The sequence below is a fragment of the Callorhinus ursinus genome, unplaced genomic scaffold, assembly GCF_003265705.2.
Source record: "Callorhinus ursinus isolate GAN/ISIS: 27379988/994484 unplaced genomic scaffold, GSC_fseal_2.0 scaffold34, whole genome shotgun sequence".
NCBI classification, from domain to species: Eukaryota; Metazoa; Chordata; class Mammalia; order Carnivora; family Otariidae; genus Callorhinus; species Callorhinus ursinus.
This window is the reverse complement of record NW_027397096.1, coordinates 12,177,541-12,203,432: the sequence shown is the minus strand read 5'-3', so window position 1 is coordinate 12,203,432 and position 25,892 is coordinate 12,177,541. Positions and strand designations below refer to the sequence as shown.

At 35.2% G+C, this 25,892-nt stretch overlaps 1 protein-coding gene across 6 annotated transcripts in view; it reads left to right on the top strand.

The window, feature by feature from the left end:
- Window positions 1-25,892, top strand: part of BRIP1 (BRCA1 interacting DNA helicase 1) — a 175,541-nt gene that overhangs the window by 17,153 nt on the left and 132,496 nt on the right. For all 6 annotated transcript variants that reach the window (XM_073879521.1, XM_073879523.1, XM_025851489.2 and 3 more), the window contains exons 5-6: window positions 8-135; window positions 2,682-2,801. In XM_073879521.1, coding sequence (XP_073735622.1) covers window positions 8-135; window positions 2,682-2,801 — 248 coding nt within the window. The remainder of the gene's footprint in view (window positions 1-7; window positions 136-2,681; window positions 2,802-25,892) is intronic.

Here is a 25,892-nt window from a genome sequence, read left to right as displayed (position 1 = left end):
ATATAAGACTCTCCTGAAAAAACTACGCTGGCTGCAAAGCTATCTGCCAAGAAACAGGCTTCCATAAAAAGAGATGAAAATGATGATTTTCAAGTAGAGAAGAAAAGAATTCGACCCTTAGAAACCACACAGCAGGTAAACAGTTTATTGGCAGTGAAATAATACCGTTATTGCTGTACACGGGAGTCAAGTATCAATCAAGTTTTCAGTGGCACTTGTACAATTTAATTGGGTTGTATCATAGACATAAATGGTAAATTATTGTAAGTTCATTTTGTATAGTTATTCATTACAAAGGAGTTTGTTATTATAGTAGATTACTCATAACATGTCTTTAAAGTGAAACAGCATGGTGCTTTTCTATATATGAAGAATTTGATGGTAAAATATTTACTTAAGGCATATATTGGTAATACAGATACTTTGTACTTTTTAAGTCCTCTGTTGTTTTTACCTAATGATGGCATTTTCTTTTGGCCAAAGTATCTTTGATATGAATATTTTTGTTGATAGTTTTAGCATAATGACAAGGTTTAGTCTTATTTATTGAGTTTTAATATCAATACATGATAAATTTTTTTTTTTAAGATTTTATTTATTCACTTGACAGCGAGAGAGGGAATACAAGCAGGGGGAGTAGGAGAGGGAGAAGCAGGCTTCCCGCTGAGCAGGGAGCCCGATGCCGGGCTCGATCCCAGGACTCTGGGATCATGACCTGAGCTAAATGCAGACAATTAATGACTGAGCCACCCAGGTGCCTCGATAAAATGTTTATTTCTAAAAATTGCTGAAAGACCTGAATTACTAAATATTTTATATGAAATGTGTTTTTCATACATGAATACAATGTTTTTGTTTTTGTTTTTAAGATTTTATTTATTTATTTGACAGAGACACAGTGAGAGAGGGAACACAAGCAGTGGGGAGTGGGAGAGGGAGAAGCAGGCTTCCCGCGGTGCAGGGAACCCGATGTGGGCCTCGATCCCAGGACCCTGGGACCATGGCCTGAGCCAAAGGCAGACGCTTAACGACTGAGCCACCCAGCCGCCTGTGAATACAATGTTTTGTCATAGAGTTGATGGCAGTGAGGTAGGGAGATAGGCTGGGACTTTGATAGACTTAGTTACAAATAAAGAGATTATTATAATTAATTAGCATGTCCTTTGTAGATAATTACATATTTCTAATTGAATATACTCAAAAAGTGTTTGCATTCTTCTGTAGTTTATCTTCTCTTCTTACAATCTTTATTAACTTCCATAGTTAAACCTTGATTTTAGAAATAGAATGAACTAGTTTATTTTTGGAAAAGTAGTGATTACAAATGAAGTATGAATCTGTATAGATATTCTTCTTCACAATGTGTACATAGAGTTGGATATTGTGTGATAGGGCTCAACAAATAACGTTTATTCTCTGACTTAATTGACTCTCTTTTTTGGTAGGAATGGGATTATCAATAGAAATGCTTTTTTTTTCCCCTTCATAATTTAAGTAAATGGTTTTTGGCAAGTAGGAAAAGGCATAGACAGTTTGGAAAGAAAACTTAGCGGTATTTATAGAAGAAATTTAGTCAAGTACAATTTGAATTATCAAATATCTAGTAAGTAATAATACTAATAGTCAAATAATTTATTTTATCATGTAGGAAATCATAACTATTTACATTTAAAATTTTCTGAGTTTTTTCAAATTATTTTTTAAAGATTTATTTAGTTGAGAAAGATATAGAGTTTGGGGGCGGGGAAGGGTAAAGAGAGAGGGAGAGAGAGAATCCCAAGCAGACCAGTGTGGAGCCCCACACAGGGCTCTATCCCACAACCCCGAGATCATGACCCAAGCCAAAACCAAGAGTTGGACACTCAACCAAATGAGCCCCCACCAGCCGCCCCTGAGTTTTTGTAATTTAGAATGAAGTTTTATTTTTATTTACTTTTACTATCCAATTAGATATGTAATTGAACTTTGCTATAATACTATACTTGATATTCATATGGTAGGACTCTTTATGGGAAGATCATTTTAGAATACTATAGTTTTGACACATGACTAATTAAAGCTATTTTGGTTAGGATTTGAGAGATATAAGGTGCTCATTTGTGGGGCGCCTGGGTGGCTCAGTCGTTAAATGTCTGCCTTAGGCTCAGGTCATGATCCCAGGGTCCTGGGATCGAGCCCTGCATCGGGCTCCCTGCTCAGCGGGAAGCCTGCTTTTCCCTCTCCCACTCCCCCTGCTTGTGTTCCCTCTCTCACTGTGTCTGTCTCTGTCAAATAAATAAAATCTTTTTTTAAAAAAAAAGGTGCTCATCTGTATTTTTAAAAATTATTTGATTAGAGCGCCTGGGTGGCTCAGTTGGTTAAGCGACTGCCTTCGGCTCAGGTCATGATCCCTGAGTCCTGAGATCAAGTCCCACATGGGGGGGGGGTCCCAGTTCAGCGGGGGGCCTGCTTCTCCCTCTGACCTTCTCCCCTCTCATGCTGTTTCTCTCTCTCTCTCTCTCAAATAAATAAATAACAAATCTTTAACAAAAATAAAAATAAAAATTGATTATTGCCAGTTAGAAAAAGTCATCTTTTTTTTAATGCTGAAAACATATGGGAAACTATTTTGACCCTCAAGAATAACTGGCCTGCTCAGACTTTTGTTTACATTAAACTTCATTTTGGTTCTGTGTTTACAGATCAGAAAGCGTCATTGTTTTGAAAAGGAGGTACATCATTTGGATTCAAAAGTTGCTTCAGGAAAGACCACAAAACTCAACTCTCCATTAGGAAAGATAAACTCCTTTTCTCCACAAAATGTATGTATTTATGCCATTGTTCAGTTTAAAGAAGGAAAATGTGGAATTTGCTAAACTTAATAAAAAAAAAAAAGGAATAGTATAATGCAAAGAATAGTAGAAAACAATTCAGAAGTCCTCTAGGTGCTATCACATCTCTGCTACTAATATGTGAGATGGGAAATGCTAGTTTCTTTGAGCTCCAGTTTCCTCATTTATAAAATGAAAGGAATTGGGCTAGAAAGAAATCTGAAATGTTTTTTCCTCTTGTACATTCTAATGTTGTGGACTCTTCTTTCCTACAGTTCTTTTCAGTGTCCTTAGAGCAAATAGTTTTCAAGGAGTAGTCCAGGGAGCTCTAGAGATTACTGGTATTTTTTTCTCAGGCAAGTGTGTCTGCTCAAAAGTATTTTTATAGTAATAATAAGATGTTATTTGCCTTTTTAAAAACTGTCTTGACTTTTTCATTGATGGTGCAAAAGCAACAATGGGTAAAATTGTCAGTGCCTTAGCACAATCAAGATAGTGGTACCAACCTGTTTTAATAGTGGTTTTCTTCACAATGCAGTTAAAAAAAGCCAGTTTCACTTAAGAATGTCCTTGATGAAGTAGTAAAAATTACTAATTTTATTAAATCTCAGCCCTTAAGCTGTTTTAACATTCTGTGTGAAGGAGTGAGTAGTACTCAAAATGTTTTGCATAGGAATAGGATGATTGTCTTGAGGAAAAGCACTTATAAGATAGTTTGGATTGTTAGCTGAACTAGCCACTTTTTTTCACGGAACATCATTTTTACTTGAAAGAATGACTGTCAGATGAACTATGGTAATTCTTAAAGTAAGCCTGATAAAATTTGAGTGAAAATCAGAATTTTGAAAAACTATATGCCACTGTGAGCTTGGCAGTTTTATGATACTTAAAGACTTTCCTGACGACAGTGGTGGTAATATTATAGAATGTGACTTTTTTGATATTATATAATGAACTGTGTTAACATTTATAAGATCTGTAAAATCAGGGAACCAAATATTTTCTGAATGGTTTGTACATGATATTACAAGATAATGCCTGGAAAAGATCCATCCTAAGTGCCAGATAGACGAGTGGATTTTTTTTCTTTTGCCCTATCCCCCCATCCCCAGGCATCCTTAGACTTTTTTTTTCAGTCACTATAGTGACTGATGAAACTATAGTTTTCATTTCTATAGTTTTATATAAATGGAATCATGCCTGGTTTTTTAAAATTAAATTTCAGATTTTGTGAATTTTAATTGCTTGGTGTTGAATGTTGTTATATATATATTTTAAGATTTTACTTATTTATTTGAGAGGGAGAGTGAGAGCATGAGCTGGGGGAGGAGCAGAGGGAGAGAGAGAAGCAGACTCCCCGCTGAGCACGGAGCCTGATGCAAGGCTTGATCCCAAGACCCCGGGATCATGACCTTAGCCGAAGGCAGACACTTAACCGACTGAGCCACTGAGGCACCCTGGATGTTATTATATTTCTATAAATACTTGAGTTTTGTTCTGAGATGCAGTTAATTTAATTGGAATCAACTTGATCTTTTTGGGTCTGCTTTTAGAATTTGTTAGATGGGACCTGAGCTTAATATAGTTGTAGGTTACTTTAATAGAGGCTAACTCCTTCTGAGTCCTCTAATGCTCTATGAATTGTTAGGTTTTCCAGTCGGGCTGGTGGGAACAGGCACTATTCCATGCCCTGTATGAGTGTCTCATCATTTCAGGTGGTTCTTTACATTATCTTGGATTGTTAACTCACATATGTTGATCAATACTCGGCTAGATATTTGAGAGGTTCCTCTACAGATCTGTGAAATTCATTCTTTGTACAGCTCTTTCTACTTTCATATTCTTCCCTGTGAACTTTAGTCTTCTCTGACTTCCTGGACTGAAGAGCAATGTCTCTTCAGCTCAGGTTTACTGGGCTGTATCTGTGTTCCCCTTCCCCATGGCACAACCTAGAAACTCTCAAGACAGTAAGCCTAGGCAATCATAGGGCCTATCTCATTTATATCCTATCTCTCAGGGATCACTCTTACCTGATATCCCATATCTTTAAAAACTATTGCTTCATATATTCTGTCTATACTTTTAGTTTTTCAGGTGGGAGATGAACAAACTCATTGACTATGGAGACAATTGTTTATCTGTACAGTCATAAGACCTTTATAAACTTACTGTTTTCTTTTGCCCTTTCTGCTCCTCCTCCCTCTTCTTCTTTTTTTTTTTTTTTGATAAACTTCTGCTAATTCTTCAGAAAGCCTTTCTTGACATCCCCAATTTTGAGTTAGATTCCCATCTGGAATGTTCCTTCTACTAGAATTTTAACATTTACCCTTATTATCTTCTCTGCAAGGCTCTTAAGTTCCATTAAGGAAACACCAGGTTCTCTAGTATATTGAGACCTCCTTGAAGGCTGTGACTGTTTTACTCATTTTTATGTTCCAGGCACCTAGCATTGTGCTAGGAGCCTAGTAAAGGCTGAGTGAATGAAAACTATATTCCCTGCCCTCAAAGAGTCTTCCTTTAAATTCTTAAAAATGCTAAATGGGGGGAAAGTTGTTGGTTATCTTCATAGAAGGCATATAGTTGGAGAAGTCATTTTAGGAGCTTTTAATATTAAATTGTCAGTAATAATATATGCTATATGTTTGCCTCTGCCAGTGTTTTCTCCCTCATTTCCCTTAACAGTGCCTTATTTTAATAGCCCTTAGTATTTGAATTTATCTACCTTTTTATTATCTATCTGCTTTGTTAGAATAGAACGTCAGTCTTTTTCACATGTATCTCTAGTACCTAGAATAACATATAGTGTATATTAGTTGCCCAATAAATATTTGTTAGTAGAATCTTCTTGAATTCTTACAATGACATAGGCAGGTAATATTGTTGTTCCCATTTTACAGATAAGGATACTCTGAGAAGTAAGTAATTTGCTTAAGGTCACAAAGCTGGCAGATATCAGAGCTAAATCTTACCTAAGTAGTATGATGCTCTGGCAAATGCTCTAATCACTTTATTGTACATTATCTCTAAAATGCCTCTCAAATCCTGGAGTCATCTAAGCAGGATTCTCATACCAACATAAAGGAAAGAAATACTATGTAGAAGCCTCCAGAATAAAGAAATAAAGCATAGAATAAGCTGTGATTAATAATAGCTAAAATAAGAGAAGTAGATTTTTTTTTAAATAAGTGGAACCCAGATAAATTTTATGTATTTATGTATTTATTTATTTAGAGCATGTGCATGCAAGCCAGTGAGTAGGGGGAGAGGCAGGGGGAGAGGGGGAGAGAGAATCCTAAGCAGGCTTCACCTGGGGCTTGATCTCATGACCGTGAGATTATGACATGAGCCAAAATCAAGAGTCAGATGCTGAACTGACTGAGCCACCCAGGCACCCCTAGAGAAGTGGATTTTTAAATTTTGTTTTGTTTTTATTGGTTAAGAGAATGAACTTGAATCAGAATGCCTGGGTTTTAATCATAGCTCTGCTCTTTACTAACTGTGTAACCTCTATGAAGTTTTTAAACTATTGCTACTTCAGTTTCCCCGTTTGTTAAGTGGGGATAGTAATAGTACCTATCTCACAGGGCTGTTATGAAGATTAAGCAGGTTAATATTTATAAAGTGATTAGAGTATACCTGGCATATTTTAGGGCATATTAAGTGGTAAGTGGTAGTAGAAGTAGCAGCAGTAGTGATAGGAGTAACAGCAAATGGTTGTTACATTTGTGTGCTGCTAATAAAGATATTATATTAATATTGATTAATATTACATATATGTAGTTATCTTTAAATGCTGCTAAAATGTATTCTGTGGTATTGATACTAATTTTGAGGAATTAGGTTTATAATTAACAAATTTTAATATCTGTTAAAGATGTCTATGGCTGAACCTGTTTAGAGTCTAGACCACTTGTAAGCAGAGTTCCTCACTAGGTACCTTAATTTTAAGCCAAGTGCTTTGATTGATTTCTCCTTTTGGTTATGTACTATGTTAATTATTTATTATGGTCTTCTTATTGGTTAGGTATAATTGTATTTATAACTGTATATCCATATCTTTATATTGGTTATATTTTTAAACCAGAATTTATAAGTTTTGTTTCCTTGGCTGTAGGTGGTATAACAATATTGCTGTAGAAATGCAGTATTTGGGTGGGTGATTTATTATTTATAATATTAAAGGCATTGGTTTCTGATAATTTCCTCATAAGTTTGAAGATTGTTAAACTAAATTTCTCAATTCAACCTAGTAACTCAAATGATAACATTTCACTAGTGTGACATAGAGCTTTTATTTATAAAAAGATGTAAGTGGTATATGCCATACTAATTCAACATATATAAAGTACATTTATCATCCCCAAAGTACTTCTTTTGCAATGACAGAAAAACCATATGGTTGAGCTCTAATATTTGTTTTTTTTTTTTTTTTTTTTGTAGTCTGTAGTCAAAAACATGAATATATGAAGTACTTTTAGGTACTTTCTGAATGGTTAGGGAAAAACTCACAAATAGGTAAAGTGATGTATATTTTCAATGTTATTTTTTTCTTCCATACCAAATTAGAATAAGCAGTTAAAATAGAAACATGATCAGTACAAAATATAAAATTGTAGTTAATATTTTCATATTTTAGTAAATTGGTAAATTTTAGTAAATTGTTAAGAAAACCTATAGATTTGTGTGTGTGTATTTTAAAGATTTAATTTATTTATTTAAAGAATTTATTTATTTGTCAGAGCACGCACACACACAAGCGGGGGAGTGGCAGGCAGAGGGAGAAGGAGATTCTCCGCTGAGTGGGGAGACTGACATGGGACTCAATCCCAGAACCTTGGAATCATGACCTGAGCTGAAGGCAGATGCTTAACGACGAAGCCACCCAGGCATCCCAGATTTTATTTATTTATTTTAGAGAGAGAGCATGCTTGTGAGAGCAGGGGGAGGGGCAGGGGGAGATGGGGAGAGAGAATCCCAAGCAGACGCTAAGCTGAGCATGGAGCCTGATACGGGATTCTATCTTATGATCCTGAGATCATGACCAGAGTCAAAACCGAGAGTCAGACATTTAACTGACTGAGCCACCTAGGTGCCCCAGTGTAGATTTGTGTGTTTTGACTGTCATCTTAATTTTAAAAGTGGATAGTGGCATTTTTAGTGTAAATTTCGTGGACATTTAGCACTAGGTAATACCTCTAGTTTTTCAAAGAACCAGGACTGATCATTTCCATGGATATAAGAAAGAATAATGGGGATATGAGTAGAGGTAATTTATTTAAAGAAAGGAATCTTTGAGTATAGAACTATTTTTTCACCACTAGAAACTCACTTTGCTACTGGTATAACATTTTTCTTCTATCTTTTTTTTTTCTTTTGAATAGAGGTGTAATTGCCATTTTCAAGTGTATAACATAATGATTTGATATTTGTATACATTTTGAAATGATCACCTTTTATAGTTACAGAGCTTTTTTTTCTTGTGGTGAGAACTTTCAAGATTTACTCCCTTAGCAACTTTCAAATATAAAATATAGTGTTAACTGTGGTCACCATGCTGTGCATTACATCTTCATGACTTACTTATTTTATAACTGGAAGTTTGTGCCTTTTACTCCCTTCACCCGTGTCTCCCACCCCACCCCCCTGCCTCTGGCAACTACCAATCTGTTCTCTATGAGCTTTTTTGTGTGTATGTTTTTGTTTTTTTAGATTTTATGTATAAGCAAGATCATGCCATATTTATCTTTCTCTGTCAGACTTACTAACTTAGCATAATGTCCTTGAAGTCTATCTATACATGTTGTTGCAGATGGCAAGATTTCATTCTTATTTATGGCTGAATAATATTCCGTTGTATATATATACATTTTCTTTATTCATCCATTGATGGACACTTAGATTGTTTCCATATCTCAGCTATTGTTATTTTATTTCATTTATTTGAGAGAGTGAGCATGAGCAGCGGGAGGGGCAGAGGGACAAGGAGACTCCCCGCTGAGCACAGAGCCTGATGCAAGGCTCCATCCCAGCACCTGGGATCATAACCTAAACTTTTTCTTTCTTTTTTTTTTTTTTTTAAATCCTATCTATTTATTTGATAGAGAGAGCACAAGCAGGGGGTGCAGCAAGCAGAGGGGGATGGAGAAACAGGCTCCCAGTTGAGCAGGGAGCCCAGTGCAGGGCTTGATCCCAGAACCCTGGGATTATGACCTGAACCGAAGGTAGCCATTTAACCGACTGAGCCACCCAGCCACCCCTGTATTTTGGTTCTTATAAGATGATAGAGGGAAGATAGAATTTATTTTTGGAAGAATAGTTATTTGGATTAATAAATTAATGGTTTAGTTCTCTTATTCCTACAAAAATACAAATGTTGCAATCTTTATACATTTAAAATCCATAGTTGTATTATGTCTTCTGAAAAACTTTCCTTCGTAAAGGAAAAGATAAATTAGTGTAATGATTTCTCTTTTCCTCTAAATTCAACATTAAACTTTTTAAGTTTTTCTTTATAATTTTCTTAGTTTTCATTAAAATAGTTTCCAGCCTGTCAATTGGAGAATTGGATAGTTGTCTTTTTACCATCCTATCATCTCAAATGTTCTTGCTGTCTCTTCAAGTCAGAAAATATTGTCAGTACCTCCTCCTTACATAATTACCTTCCTTGTCCATGCTATTCTCTTTCTTTACATTTTAGATTCTCCTTTTCACTGATAATTCAAATGTCAAAGATCTAGTAAGGCATTAGTCTCCATGTCAAAATATAGTTAAGAGAAACATTGTTTTTTCATAGTGTTACCATTCTGATTTTACTTTGTTCCTCTGTGCATAATCATTTTCTCTAGAATTTATTTCTATTCTTTTCACTCTTTTAGTAAATCTTCAGAACAGGTGAGGTGTTGTTATAGACTCATTCTTATGCTTATACCTGATTTTTATTCATTCATTAGATGAGTTCTAACATTGACTATATACTTTTGTAAAAGTAGTTCTATTTTTTTTGATTTAGTACGGCAGGGGCCTTCATTACTTTTGCCTAGTGTGTAGAAGAGATGTGGGTCCAGTAGAGTGCGCTGTTGACCTTCGATAAAGTGTTGATGTTGGGCAAACCTTGGGGTTTTTCTCCCTTTTCTTCCTCTTACATGTCCCTTTCTTTCTTTTCTTTGTCTTTCCCTCTTTCTCTTCCCCTTTCTTCCTCTCCCTCCCATCAATATTTAAGATGTTCTCTAGGATTTCAAGAGAAAATGATGAGTTTTCTCTGAAATTATTTTGTAAGTGATTTTCTCATAGTTTAATTTACTTGCATTTAATATTACTGCTTGTATAGTGATATGATGCTTACTATGTGCCAGAAACTCTTCTAAATATTCTAGAAACATTAATTCATCTGGTAAATACAGGTTCTTAGGAGTTAACACCTATTGCAAGTTCTTTTAACTTTTCTGTGGATTTGACAGTTTTCCAAATAAAATGAAAGAATTTAACTCAATCCTATTATAGCCCGTTGAGAAAGGTATTAGTATTTTCCCCAATGACATATGTGGAAATTGAGGCACGAGAATTTAAGTGGCTTGTTCATTTGACAAAACTGGTAAGTAGAGGCTAGTTTAAAACCCAGGCAATCTGGCTCTAGAATTGATTCTCTCAACCACCTTACTATTCTGCCTGTGAATAAACTCTTCCAGATGACCTTGGATGAAAGTTCTTTTTTGTACTGTTACAGGCCATATTATATTCAGTACCATATAGATAATTAAGATTCGTTCCTCTTTTAGTCTTTCTCTCAACACCCTGTTCTTTACAATGCTTACCAAAGTTTATAATTATATATTTATTTGTAGGTTTTTTAAAAATTTTTATTTATTTATTGAGAGAGAGAGAATGGTAGAGAGAGAGCATGAGAGGGAAGAAGGTCAGAGGGAGAAGCAGACTCCCCACTGAGCAGGAAGCCCGATGCGGGACTCAATCCCGGGACTCCAGGATCATGACCTGAGCCAAAGGCAGTTGCCTAACCAACTGAGCCACCCAGGCACCCCTTATTTGTAGGTTTAACTGTTTTGTTTGACTCCTTGTCAGGCTGTCCATAAGGACAAGTGTTATGTCTCTCTCATTGCCTTTTTTTTTGTTTTTTTTTAATTTTATTTATTTATTTGACAGAGAGATAGCACAAGTAGGCAGAGCGGCAGGCAGAGGGAGAGGGAGAAGCAGGCTCTCCGCTGAGCAGGGAGCCCGATGCGGGGCTTGATCTCAGGATCCCGGGATCATGACCTGAGCCACCCAGGCGCTCCTCTTGTTGCCTTTTTAATAACCAGCATCTGGCACAGGACCTGCACCTAGTAAGGCACTGACATATTTGCTTAATAAATGAATGAGAAAATGGCCAAAGTTGAGAAAATGCAGGATTTACTATTGTAGCTTACAACTTTTACTCAGATCCTTATTCTAAAGGAGGTGTAACAGTACTGTTAAATAGAGGAGACTTAAAGCAGGTTTAAAATTTTTTTTCTTTTGCAGTACATTTTGGAAGTAGTTTTTATTTGGTGGCACACAGAAATAAAATACCAAACAATGATTTCAGGGGGTAAGAGGTAAATTGATGTTTAATATAAACAAAAGATTAGAAACACCTTTTGATTTCTGTAGTCACTATAGGAATAGGTTGTTAAATAATTTTACCAACTAATTGAAGTATAATTTATTCAAGGCAGCAAAATTTTTGAAGCCTATTACATGCCAGACACTTAAAAACAATAACATATATTTCTTAAAGGGTTAATAATGATATGATGATAGCTTTTTAGAATATATACTTGTGCCAGGCAGTTTATATGTTCTCTTATTTAATCCCTGTATCAGCACTGTGAAGAAAATTGAGCACTCTTTAGACTCATTTTACAAGTAAGAAAATTGAAGTCCAAAGATAATAGATTATTTGACTATGATCATACTACAAGTAAATGGTGGAACCACAATTTGAGCCTAGCTCTAAAATTGAGTGCATATAGATTCATGGATTATAAATGGGGAGAAAGGAGAGAAAGGAATGGCTGGGAAACTTTTTTTTTCTCTTGTTGGCTGGTGAGGAAAAAACCAAATCACTATGCTAGAGAAAATAGATTTTATTATTCAGTATATGTGGCATTAAAGAACTACTTTATTTTATTTTACTTATTTTTTTAATATCTACTTTTAAACAGTTAATGTGTAGTTGGGGAAAGATTAAATTATCTTAAACATTTTGTGTATTTTATCTACTAAAGAGTTTTAAACTAAAATTTAAAAATTATGAGTAATACACATCGTTTGAAAAACCTTTACTAGTGTAAAAGTGTACAGAGTAAAAATTAAAATATTCTCCCTTAAAACATTATTCCCATCCCCCTTTCTGCTTCCCAAAAGTAAGCAAGATGAACACTTCCATGAAAATCTTTCTGGATCCTTTTGTAGAAATTTGCAACAGATATTTTTCATAGTTCAGTATAGTTAAAAAAAATTTTTTTAAACATTTAACCCTTTTATTTAAAGGATTTATTTTAGTATATGTATGAGTTCAGGCTCTGATTGTATGCCTTTCCAAGTAGATAATTAGTTGTCCCAGTGTCAGAGGATAATTTTTCCTGATTTGAAGTTTTGCTATTTTCATACACTAAATTGTTATATATATTTGGGTTGGTTCCTAGACTGTTTATCTTTTAAAATTTTTATTATTTTCAAAGTATATATGTAAATAGTCAGAGTCAGAGAATTCTACATGGCTTTGAACAAACATCAGTAGACCTTTGCCCTAGTTCCATTCTCCAATTCCTATTATCTGAAGTCAATAATTTTTAATCATTTTACTTATTTATTTTGGTATTTATTTATTCAGGAGTAACGTATACATATTGCTTTGCTCTTGAATTTTTGGTTTTATTTTTTTATTTTTAGTTTTTTAGATTTTATTTGACAGAGAGAGACAGAGAGAGCACAAGCAGGGGGAGTAGGAGAGGGAGAAACAGGCTCCCGCTGAGCAGGGGGAGCCCGATGCGAGGCTCGATCCCAGAACCCTGGGATCATGACCTGAGCCAAAGGCAGACACTTAACTGATTGAGCCACCCAGGCACCCATTGAATTTTTGGTTTTAGATACCTTCTCTTGCCTTCCTAGTATCCTTTCTAATTGTCCCATTACTTCTCTGTCTTAAACCTCACAACATTTGGTGTTTACATTATTATAATTATATAAATATCATTAAAAACAGAGCTAAATATTCTGTCATTATGTTCTTTCCCCAAACCAGGTTTTATTCATTTGTTTAGTTTTCTTTCTTTTTTTTTTTTTTTTTAGATTTTCTTTATTTAAGAGAGAGAGAGTACGCATGTGAGTGGGGGAAGGGGCAGAAGGAGAGAGAACATCTTAAGCGGACTCCGTGCTGAGTGAAGAGCCTGCCTTGGGGCTCAGTCTCAGGACACTGAGATCATGACCTGAGCTGAAGTCAGTAGTCCTGCACTCAACCAAATGAGCCATCCGGGCACCCCTGTTTAGTTTTCTATATAACTGTAACTATCCTCAAACTTTGATAGAATGTAAAATCTTTCAGCTCATTCAAATGCATCAGGTCAAGAATGTCCATATTTTTAGACTCGGTATTTCACTAAATTAATGAAAAATACTTTTTAATATTGAATTATGTGTTTTTTGATGATGTTGAGGTTTTTTTTTTGTTTTTTCTTTTTAGAGAGCTAGAGTGTGCGCAAGTTGGGGGGAGGGGGATAGGGAGAATCCCAAGCAGGCTCCACACCCAGCGCAGAGCCTGATGTGGGGCTTGATCCCATAACCCCAAGATCATGACCTCAGCCGAAGTCAAGAGTTGGATGTTCAACTGACTGAGCCACCTAGGCGCCCCTGACATTGAATTTTTTGGATACAAAGGCATTATCTGTCTTTTAGTGAAAATTTGGAAAGCACCAAAATGTGTACTTAAGTTACTAATATTAATCTTTAATTCAACTATTTTCCTTCGTATCAACCCTGATATTTTGCTTGCTGTCTGTTCTTAACACACACGCACACATACACAATTACCCATTACTGTGTAACAAACCAACCATTTATTTAGCTTACTATTCTGGGGATCAGCAATTTAGGCTGGGCTCAGCTGGGCAATTCTTCTGCTGATCTCAACTGGGCCACTCATGTGTCTATGGTCAGCTGCAGGTCAACAAAGCGGCTGTGTTTCAGGGGCTTGGTTGGCAATTGGCTGGAACTGGTGGGTATTTCTCATCATCTAATCCTAGCATATATTATATATAGTGACTGAGGGTTCAAGCAGCAACAAGAGAGCAGACCCCAATGTGCAAATACCTTTGAGCCTCTGATTGTGTCACATTTGCTAATGTCTTAGTCACCAAAGCAAGTCACATGGCCAAACCCAGATTCAAGTGTTAAAGCTCACTTTTTGGTGGGAAGACCTACAAAATGACCTTGCAAAGGGGCTTACATATAGAGATGGGAAGAATTTGTGGCCATATTTGTTATATCACATATATGTAGAAAACACACATATAATATGTACTATGGATATATTGCATTTTTAATTTTTGTTAAAAATTTGGATTATAGTGTATATAGCTTTTACTTTTCACCTAATATATCATGGTCATAGAAAAGGCTTTTAAAAATCCAAATGATAACTGGTCTATTTTGATACATACTTTTTTTTTTTTAAAGATTTTATTTATTTATTTGACAGAGAGAGATATAGCAAGAGAGGGAATATAAGCAGGGGGAGTGGGAGAGAGAGAAGCAGGCTCCCTGCTGAGCAGGGAGCCCGATGCAGGGCTCAATCCCAGGACCCTGGGATCATGACCTGAGCTGAAGAGAGACACTTAATGACTGAGCCACCCAGGTGCCCTGATACATACTTTTTTGATGCAACATTTTTTCTATGCCAGGAATTGGCAAACTATAACTCATGGGCTGAATATGACCTGCTGCTTGTTTTTATAAATTTGGGGGAACATAGTTTACATTCATTTCATATTGTCTGTGGCTGCTTTTTTGGTACAGCTTTAGAGTTGAGTGGTTGGAGAGCAATCATATGGCTCATAAAACCTAAAATACCTACTCTCTGACCCTTTAAAGATAGTTTACTAACCTTTGTCCTATGCTATTTTAATCTTGGTAAGTGAGGCCAGAAGTTAGGGGAATTAGTGTGAATTTGTTGCTTTATCTGCAAATTTACCTAAGGACAGGATGGTAGAATTGATTAGTAATTGCTTGAATGAATTTGATTCAGCTCCAATAATTATGATTTTTTTGAACATTTATAGAAAACATAAAAACATAGTGACCTCTATAGTGGAAATACAACGGAAAAGTCAAAAATTTCAAATCTTTTTTATCATGTTGAGTGAACTTGGTGCATGTTTTAGAAAGATTGACAATTATTTTTCTTGATATGTATACTTAATGAAATATCTATACCAGTCCAGCCTACATGTGTATGTGTTTAGTGACAATAGAATCTACAATTGCCATACAGAAACTTTTCACTCATGGATAGTGGGTATAGAAAGATTACTTTAGAACACTGCTTTGTTAATTGACATATTTTTCTGGCCAGTAGATTTACTTATTTGTTTCTTTATTTTAGCTTTTTTAAGATCTGACATAGCTACAACATTCTCCAAAAATTGGAAGTACAATACAAATATATCTTTTTTTTCTCTGGAACCATTTGTGAGTAAGTTGATGACCTGATACTCCATCACTCTGGAATACTTATGTCTCTATTTTCTATAAGCAAAGACATTCTTCTATATACCTACAATAAAACCATAAAAATCAGGAAATTAAAACTAATTCATTTCTATTATTTAATACTCAGAACCAGGTCAGATTTTGTCAGTTATCTCCATAAAGCTTTTATAGCAGGAGGATCCAGTTCAGAATCATGCATTGCATTTAGTTGTCATTTTGCTGTCTTCAGTCTGGAACAGTTCCTTAGTCTTTCCTTGACTTTCATGACCTTGATACTTCAGAAGAATACAGCCTTTGTAGAATGTCTCTCAATTTTGGGTTTTATCATAATTAGATTAAGGTTATATATCTTTGGCAGGAATGTCACAGAAGCGGTGCTTCCCATTCTGCCATTCTACCCATTGCATTCTGTGAGGTGGCAAATAGTTTCATGTTGTTTCATTAGTGGCGATTACTTTGATAATTTGATTAATGTGATGACTGGTAGGCATCATTGTAAAGTTATTTTTTTCCTTTTATAATTAAAGAGGACTTTGTGGAGAGGAACTCTGAAACTTTATAAACAGCATGTCCTCACTAAACATTCACTTTATTTGTATTATATCTTTATGGACTCCTGATTTCCCATTTTATTCAGTGAGTGCTAATCCATTATATGATTTGTTTACATATTCAAGTGGGAGTTTATTTAAAGTTGCTTTTGTATTTCTGACACATATCCATTATTCTTGGAGCATTTCCTTACTTTCTGGCACAAGATGTTCCAGGCTTCTATTATCTTTTCTGTGCCCCTGTCCTGGATTCAGCCATTTTTCCAGAGAGCCCTGGTTCCTTTTGGCAAATAATATTTAGAAGCCAAGTTCTGGGTGTTAGCTTTCTTCATTGCTGTTGGGATTGCTGTTCCAGGTCCTTTCAGCAGATAGAGCTAGGAATTACGTGTGTGTGTGCAAATACACACTCATATGTATTTGTATTTTTTCTACCTGTATGTTGAAAATTGCATGTTCCTATCAGTACATCTAATTCCATTTCAACACCAGAGGGTTCATTCTAAGTTTCTCCCTTTTCATATTTTTAACGGAAAAACCTTGTTCCCATTTTTCAAAAAGTTGAAAATGGAATTACCATATGTTCCAACAGTTTCATTTCTTGGTATATATCCAAAAGAATTGAAAGCAGATACTGAAATATATACTTGTACACCAATATTCATAGCAGCATTATTCATAATAGCCAAATAGTAGAAACAACTTAGGTGTCCTTTGAGAGATGAATGGATAAACAAATGTGGTATATGCATACTATGGAATATTTAGCCTTAAAAAGGAAGGAATTTCTGACATGTGCTGCCACATAGATGAACACTGAAGAGATTATGCTAAGAGAAACAAGCCAGACACAAAAGAACAAATATTGTATGATTCCACTTTGAATTTATTTTCCAGTTATGTGTTTTTATTATAGAAATAGAGTTCATTTTTGTGTATTGACCATGTAACCTACAACTTTGCTAGATGACTTTTTGGTTCTACTTGATGTTGGAAATTTTGTGGGACTTTGTAAGTACACAGAATTGTACATTTATATTCTCTGGTAAATATTTTACTTTTATAATGTTTGGCTCTTAATATATTTTCTATATATAGTACAAAGTTGAATTGGAGTATTGAGAGTGGATATCGTTGCCTTGTTCACATCTTGGAGGGAAAGCATTCATTCACTCTCACCATTAAATAGGACATTTGTCATTGATGTTTTATATACATCTTTTATCAGGTTAAGAAAGTTTTTTTCTATGGGGATGCCTGGGTGGCTCATTCGTTAAGCGTATGCCTTCAGCTCCGGTCATGATCCCAGGGTCCTGGGATTGAGCCCTGCGTTGGGCTCCCTGCTTGGCGGGAAGCCTGTTTCTCCCTCTCCCACTTCTCCTGCTTGTGTACCCTCTCTCGCTGTGTCTCTCTCGCTGTCAAGTAAATAAAAAATTTTTATTTTAAAGAGCCAGGGAGAGAAGAGGAGTGGGGGTTGGGGGGAGGGGGAGGGGCAGAGGGAGAAGGAGAGAGAGAATCCTAAGCAGGCTCCACACTGAGCATGGAGCCTGAAGCAGAACTCGATCCCAGGACCCTGAGATCATGACCTGAGCTGAAATCAAGAGTCGAACACTTAACTGACTGAGCCACCCAGGCTCAGTTTTTTTTAAAAAAACTATTTAATTCTTTTACACATTTAATTCTTAAAATAAATATTCAGATTTTCTCTTGCTTCTTGAATTGGTAATTAGTATTTTTCAAGAAATTTGTCTATTTCATTCAAGTTTTTTAGTTTATTGGCATACTGCTCAAAATATTCTCTTTAAAAAATGTTTGCAGGATCTGTAGTGATATGCCTCTTCCTTTCTGATATTCATAATTTGTGTTTCTCTTTTATGATCAACATAGGCAGACATTATAAGTTTTATTATCTAAAACACAACTTTGTCTTTTCCATTTTCTCTGTTTTTCCATCTTCTACTAGGTTGATTTCTGCTTTTATCTTTATTTCCTTTGTTTTATTTTGGATTTAGTTTGCCCTTTTTCTAATTTCTTGAGGTTTAAGCTTAATTGATCTTGGACCTTTTTTTTTTTTCCCTTCTAAGGCAGCCATTGAAAGTTATACATTTCCCTCTAAGCACTACCTTATCTGTGTCACACAGATTTTGATGTTAGGTTACTTTTTTTTTTTTTCTTATTTTCCTTGTGATTTCTTCTCTGACCCGAGATTCATTTACAAGTCTAAATAAACATACTAAGTTGGTGTTTTTTCCACAGATATTTTTCTCTTATTGATTTCTAATTTAATTTTGTGGGTTTAGAGAACATATTCTATATGTTTTTAGTTTTAATGATCTATTGGTAAATGCTCTGAGTTCTTGGTGAGAGTATGTATTCATTTATAGACTACTGCTCACTTATTCATTGTAGTCATCTATAAATGTCAGGTCAGTCTGGCTGATTATGTTTATGTCTTCTGTGTTCCTGATTTTTTTGGTCTATTTGTAAATTAGAGAAGAGTGCTGAAGGCCTTATAATTGTGTATTTGCTGCTGGTTTCAATTCTATCAATTCTTACGTCTTAGATTTTAAGTTTTGTTATTAGTGGTATATACATTTAAGATTATGTCTTCCTGGGGCTCCTGGGTGGCTCAGTTGGTTAAGTGACTGCCTTCGGCTCAGGTCATGATCCTGGAGTCCCTGGATCGAGTTCCACATCGGATTCCCTGCTCAGCAGGGAGTCTGCTTCTCCCTCTGACCCTCCCTCCTCTCATTCTCTCTCTCTCAGATAAATAAATAAATAAATAAAAATCTTAAAAAAGAAAGATTATGTCTTCCTGATGAGTTAACCCATCTGTCATTAGGAAAGTCTGTTCTGAAATCTACTTTGTTTAATATTAATATAGCCACTCTAGCTTTTTTTTTTTTTTTAAAGATTTTATTTATTTGACAGAGAGACACAGCGAGAGAGGGAACACAAGCAGGGGGAGTGGGAGAGAGAGAAGCAGGCTTCCTGCGGAGCAGGGAGCCCGATGTGGGGCTCGATCCCAGGACTCTGAGATCATCACCCAAGCTGAAGGCAGACGCTTAAGGACTGAGCCACCCAGGCGCCCTGCCACTCTAGTTTTTCATGCTTAAGTATTTTTTCATCCTTCTATTTTTAACCCATGTGTGTCTTTACATTTCAAATGGATTTCTTATACACAGTTGAATTTTCCTTTTTTTCCCCAATTTGACAACCTCTGCCTTTTAATTGGAATGTTTACATGATTTACATTTAATGTAATTATCAGTATGGTTACTGTATGTTTTCTATTTGCCCCATCTGTTTTTTATTCTCCTTTTCTTTCTTTTCTGCTTTCTTTTTAACTAATTGAACATGTTTTAGGATTCCATCTTTTCTCTACCATTGCTTTCTTAACTATATCTGTTTTGGTGTTACTCTCAGGTTTATAATTTACATCTTAAATTTATCAATGTACTTTAAAATTTTTATTTCACATATAATGTATAAGAACCTTCTACCACTATACTTTCATTTCCACCCTCATCTTTTTTGTAACTTTTGTTATATATTTTACTTGAACCACACAGTATTTTATTACTTTTTTCAAATCATCAGTTATATTTTTAAAATATTTATTTATTAATTTTAGAGAGAGAGAGAGAGCATAAGCGGGAGGGACAGAGGGGGAGGGAGGGAGAATCTCAAGTAGACTCCACACTGAGCACAGAGCCTGACATGGGGCTTGATCTCACAACTCTGCAATCACAACCTGAGCTGAAACCAAGAGACGGATGTTTAACTGTGCCACCCAGGCACCCCCAGTTATATTTTTTAAATTTTAGTATTTTTATTGAGAATTTGTTTTTGTAGGGCAGTTTAAGGATCACAGCAAAATTGAAGAGAAAATACAGAAATTTCCCATATATGCCCTACCCCTGCCAACATGCATGGCCACCCCTTTATCAACATCCCCCACCAGAATGGTGCATTTATTACAGTTAATGAAACTACATCAGCACATCCTAATCACCCAAAGTCCATAGTTTATTTACAGTTCACTCTTGGTGTTGTATATTAAGTGGGTTTGGACAAATGTATTAACATGTATCCGTCATTATGAGGTCATACTGAGTATTTTTACAGTCTTTTGTGGTCCACCTATTCATCACTTCCTATCTTCCCTGAAAACTCCTGGCAACCCCTGATTTTTTTCCTGTCTCCATAGTTTTACCTTTCCCAGAATGTTATATATAGTTGGAATCATATAGTATGTAGCCTTTGGTTTGGCTTCTTCTTAGTAATACGCTTTTAAGGTTCTTCTGTTTTTTCATGGCCTGAAAGCTCATTTCTTTTTAGTGCTGAATGATGTTCCATTGTCTGGATGTGCCACAGTTTGCTTATTCATTCACCTGCTGAAGGATATCTTGGTTGCTTCCAAGTTTTGTATGAATAAAGTGGCTATAAACATCTTTGTGCAGGTTTTGTGTGGACATGTTTTCAGCTCTTCCAGGTAAATACCAGGGAGTATGATGGCTGGATCTTATGGTAAGAGTATGTTTAGCTTTGTAAGAAATTGCCAAATTGTCTTCCATTGTGGCTATACCATTTTGTATTTCATCAGCAATAAATGAGAGTACCTATTGCTCCATATTCTCATCAGCATTTGGTATTGGCAGTGTTCTGGATTTGGCCATTCTAATTATGTGTGTAGTGCTATCTCATTTTAATTTGCATTTCCCTGATATATGATGTCAAGCATATCTTCATGTCCTTATTTTCCATCTGTATATTTTCTTTGGTGAAGTGTCTAATGAGGTCTAAAGGGTTAGGGGCACCTGGGTGACTCATTCGGTTAAGCGTCTCCCTTCTGTCTCAGGTTATAATCTTGGGGTCCTGGGATTTAGCCCCTCATCAGGCTCCCTGCTCAATGGGGAGTCTGCTTCTCCCTCTCCCACTGCCCCTCCCCTCTGCTTGTGCTCTCTCTCTCTCTCTCAAATAAATAAAATCTTTAAAAAAAAAAAAAGGTTAAAAAAACTCATTTTTAATTGGGTTGTTTGCCTTTTTCTTAAGTTTTAAGAGTTGTTTGTATATTTTGACTAATAGTTGTTTATCAGATGTATCTTTTGCAAATATTTCTCCTAGTCCAGCTTATCAGTTATTTCTTTAATGGATTGTGCTGTTGGTGTTGTATCTAAAGCCATACCCAAGATATTGACAGAGGGAATCATAAAACTATATGTTGTGTACAAGAAGCTCAACTTTAAATATAAAGATACATATAGACTAAGAGTAAATGGATAGGGGAAAATATGCCATGCTAATAACTAATCAAAAGTAAGCAGGAGTAGCTATATTAATATCAGACAAAGGAGACTTTAAAGAAAGGAAAGTTATCAGAGATAAAGAAGGGCATTGCATAGTGATAAAGCGTCCAGTTCTCCGAGAAGAAATAATAGCATCAAACTATATGAGGCAAAAACTAATAGAATTGCAAGGAGAAATAGTGAATAATAATATAGTTGGAAACCATTCTCTTTGGTAGTCTCTCTGCTCAGTATTTTTTTTCTTTTATGTGTATTTTTCAAAAATCTTTTTGTAAAAATGATATTTATTCATTATAAACAATTCAAGAAACACCAGAGAGTATAAAGAAGCAAGGGGAAAAAAATCAGACTGCTATTATCATAGTCTAGTTGTTAATTAATAATATTTCTTCTGTTACTATCTTTTCTTTTCTTTTAAAGATTTTATTTATTTGACAGAGAGATACACAGCGAGAGAGGGAACACAAGCAGGGGGAGTGGGAGAGGGAGAAGCAGGCTTCCCGCAGAGCAGGGAGCCCAATGCGGGGCTCGATCCCAGGACCCTGGGATCATGACCCGAGCCGAAGGCAGACGCTTAACGACTGAGCCACCCAGGCGCCCCTGATTTTCTTTTTTTTATAATTTACTATTTTAAATGTTTACGGGGGAAGACATTTCATTCATCAAATTTTTTTCAGCTTTGTCAACTTTTTATTGATTATGGCTTCTGCCACTTAGTTCCTTTTTTTAGGCTGTTGATTTCTAACATATTCAGTATTTATAGGTGATGTTTAGCTAGTCATAATTTTGTAAAATAATTGCTTCTTAAGTTTTAGTCAATAGTAAGTTTTATCTTGTGCTGTTTTAGCCAGCGTGAGATGTTTTGTTGTTGTTATTTCTACAAGTAATGATCATTAAGTCTTCATTCTCTGTTAAGAGTGAAATGGTGATGTCAGTATATCCCACTTCTCTATACATTGTTTCAACATTATAGGGAGGAGGTGTGTCTGTAGTGCCAGAGGAAGACAATTTGGTATTTTAATTTTTTAATTTACATTTTATTTATCTATCCTCGAGAAGCATATATGCCTATGGTATAAAATTGAAGAAGAACAAAAGGGTGTATATTAAAAAGTCTCCCACACCCGATTTCTCAGCCATTTTGTTTCCCACCCCAGAGGCAGTTGTTACTGTTTTTTTATGAATCCTACCAGAATACTAAAAGCAAATATATATATATGTAATATATATTTTAGTATTATAAAAGTATATATATTTATGTAGTGTGTGTATATATATATATTATAAAGGTAAATTACACATAATACTCATGCACATACGTATACATGTTAACCACTCTTCCAAATGAGTTATGAGTGAGGTTGAGTATCTTTTTTTATACCAAATTATTCCTTTTGTCAGTTAGGTTTTTCGTCTTTTTCTTACTATTTTACAGGGTTCTTCAGTATTAAATTAGACCTTTGTGTTTTGAATTGCAAAGATCTTTTTTTTTAGTAGTTATTGGTCTTTTGACTTTTTTATAATGATTTTTATCATGCAGGAAATTTTTATTTTATGTAGTTGAATTTATCAGTCTTTTATGGTCTTTGGGTTTTGGTCGCACTTAGACCTTTCTCACTCAGGTGATTAAACATTTTTTGGGGCGCCTGGGTGGCTCAGTCGTTAAGCGTCTGCCTTTGGCTCAGGTCAGGATCCCAGGGTCCTGGGATCGAGCCCCACATCGGGCTACCTGCTCGGCGGGAAGCCTGCTTCTCCCTCTCTCACTCCCGCTGCTTGTGTTCCTGCTCTCGCTGTCTCTCTTCTGTGAAATAAATAAAATCTTAAAAAAAATTTTTTTTTTTCAAAAAAAATTATTTAAATCTGAAGTTTATCTGGTGAATAGTATGGGATATGAACACAACTTTTTCTTTCCCTTGGATTGCTACCCAGTTATTCCAACATCATTTATTGATAGTCTTTTCCCTACTAATTTGAAATGCAACTTATATGACTTTATGATGTTCTAGATTCCTTAATGTATCTGGTTCTGCTTCTGGACTTTCTATTTTCTTTTCCATCCCTCCACACTGTTTTGATTATTGTACTCATTAATATTTTATGTGTCTAGTTCCTCCTTATTACCTATTTATCTATTCTTGTTTATAATTACAGATGTATTTTGGAATTAGACTGTCTATAGCTAACAATAAATTTTTGGTATATTTTATAGGTTATTTGGAAGAGAGTTGTGTTCTTTATGATGTTGTCTTTCTATTTAAGACCATGCTCTGTATCCATTTGCTTTGTTGGTTTTTTTTTTTTAATTCCCTTCAATAGTGTTTAAAGTTTTCTTAATAACTTTTTTTTTCAGGTTTAATGAGGTGTAATTGATAAATAAAATTCTAAGGTAAAGTATACATCTTGATTTGATAAACATACAGGTTGTGAAAGATTTGCCCCATCTAATTAATACATCCTGTTACTACTTCGATATATTTTTAAGTTGATTCCTGGGGAATTTATCTTTTATTTCTATATAATTGGGATTTTGTTCTTCAGTTACATTTTCTAATTTGTTATGGTTTTATATGAAGATTGCTGATTTCTGTCTTTCTTTTTACTGAACTACATTTACTATGTTTTTTTACCAAGCCACATCAATGAATTCTTTTAATAGTTGCAATAAATTTTCTCGGGTTTTCCAACTATATAATCCTATTTTCTTTGTGATCATTTTATTTCCTTTGCAATTTTATATAATATTCCCAATGTTAAGTGTAATAGTAGTAACAGAAGAATCATATTTATTGTCCAGAATAGGACACTTTTGGGAATCAAGGTGGTGGGGGGCATTATTAATAATGAAGCTGAAACAACAGATATAAACTGAGATTGTCCCAGGTACAATGGGAAGTAATGGTCATCATTGTCTTCTTTGAGACATTAATGGGAATGCTTCTAGAGTTGCTTCATTAAGCATGAAAGTGGCTTTTGAAAATTATATGTAAGTCATATCTGTAAATATATAAATATGTTAAATTATACAAATTATATATTTATATGTAAATTATAGATTTAATTATATATTAATTTTACATATAATTTTTGTTATAGTTGAGAAGAATCATTTTATTCCTATTTTATTCAGCATTTTCATCAAGAATGAATATTAAGGGGCGCCTGGGTGGCTCAGTGGGTTGGGCGGCTGCCTTCAGCTCAGGTCATGATCCCAGGGTCCTGGGATCGAGCCCTGCATTGGGTTCCCTGCTCAGCAGAGAGCCTGCTTCTCCCTCTCCCTCTGCCTGCCTCTCTGCCTGCTTGTACTCTCTCTCTATCTCTCTGTCAAATAAATAAAATCTGAAAAAAATGAATATTAAACTATGGATATGAATATAATTTTTCACATTTTATTTTTTAATATGTTAACTACATTAATAGATCTTAACACTGAATTATCCTTTTGTTCTTGGCTTTTTGGTGTTTGTGTGTGTGTGTGTGTGTATACACGTATAAGAATCATAAGAATCCTATTTCCTATTGCATTTAGAATTCATTGTTAACAATATTCATGTATCAATGATCTTGATCTCTTCATATTTTCGGTTAGAAAAGTTTATCCAGATTTGCTTTAGGATCAATGTTGTACTTGTTTTATAAAAAGGAATTTGTAGGGGCACCTGGGTGGCTCAGTCAGTTAAATGTCTGCCTTCAGCTCAGGTCATGATTCCAGGGTCCTGGGATTGAGCCCCGTGTCAGGCTCCCTGCTCAGCTGGGAGCTGAGCTGGGAGCTCTCCCCCCTGTTCATCCTCTCTGTCGCCTTCTCTCTCTCTCAAATAAATAAATCTTAAAGAAAAAGAATTTGTAAATTTTCCTTACTTTAAAAATATTATGGAAATTTCATACGCAAAGCAGAGGACCTTATAATGAACCTCCTTGTGCCCATTACTCAGCTTTTATAATTATCAGTATTTTGCCATTTTACCTCCCCTATTTGTTTTATTTACCCTTTGCCTTTTTTTTTTTTTTTTTTTGAGAGGGATGAGAAGAGGAAAGAGTGAGGAACTGGAACTTTTTTTTTAAAGTTTTATTTTTAAGTAATCTCTGCATCTAACATGGGGCTTGAACTTACAACCCCAAGATCAAAAGTTACATGCTCTACCAACGGAACCAGCCAGGGGCCCCAAAAGGGGCTGCTTTCATTTTATTTTTTTAATTAATTAATTATTTTTTTAATTTAATTTTTTAAAATTTTATTATGTTATGTTAATCGCCATCCATTACATTGTTACTTTTTGATGTAGTGTTCCATGATTCATTGTTTGCATATAACACCCAGTGCTCCATGTAATACATGCCCTCTTTAATACCCATCACCAGGCTAACCCATCCCCTTACCCCCTTCCCCTCTAGAACCCTCAGTTTGTTTCTGAGTCCATAGTCTCTCATGGTTTGTCTCCCCCTCCAATTTTCCCCCCTTCATTTTTCCCTTCCTACTATCTTCTTCA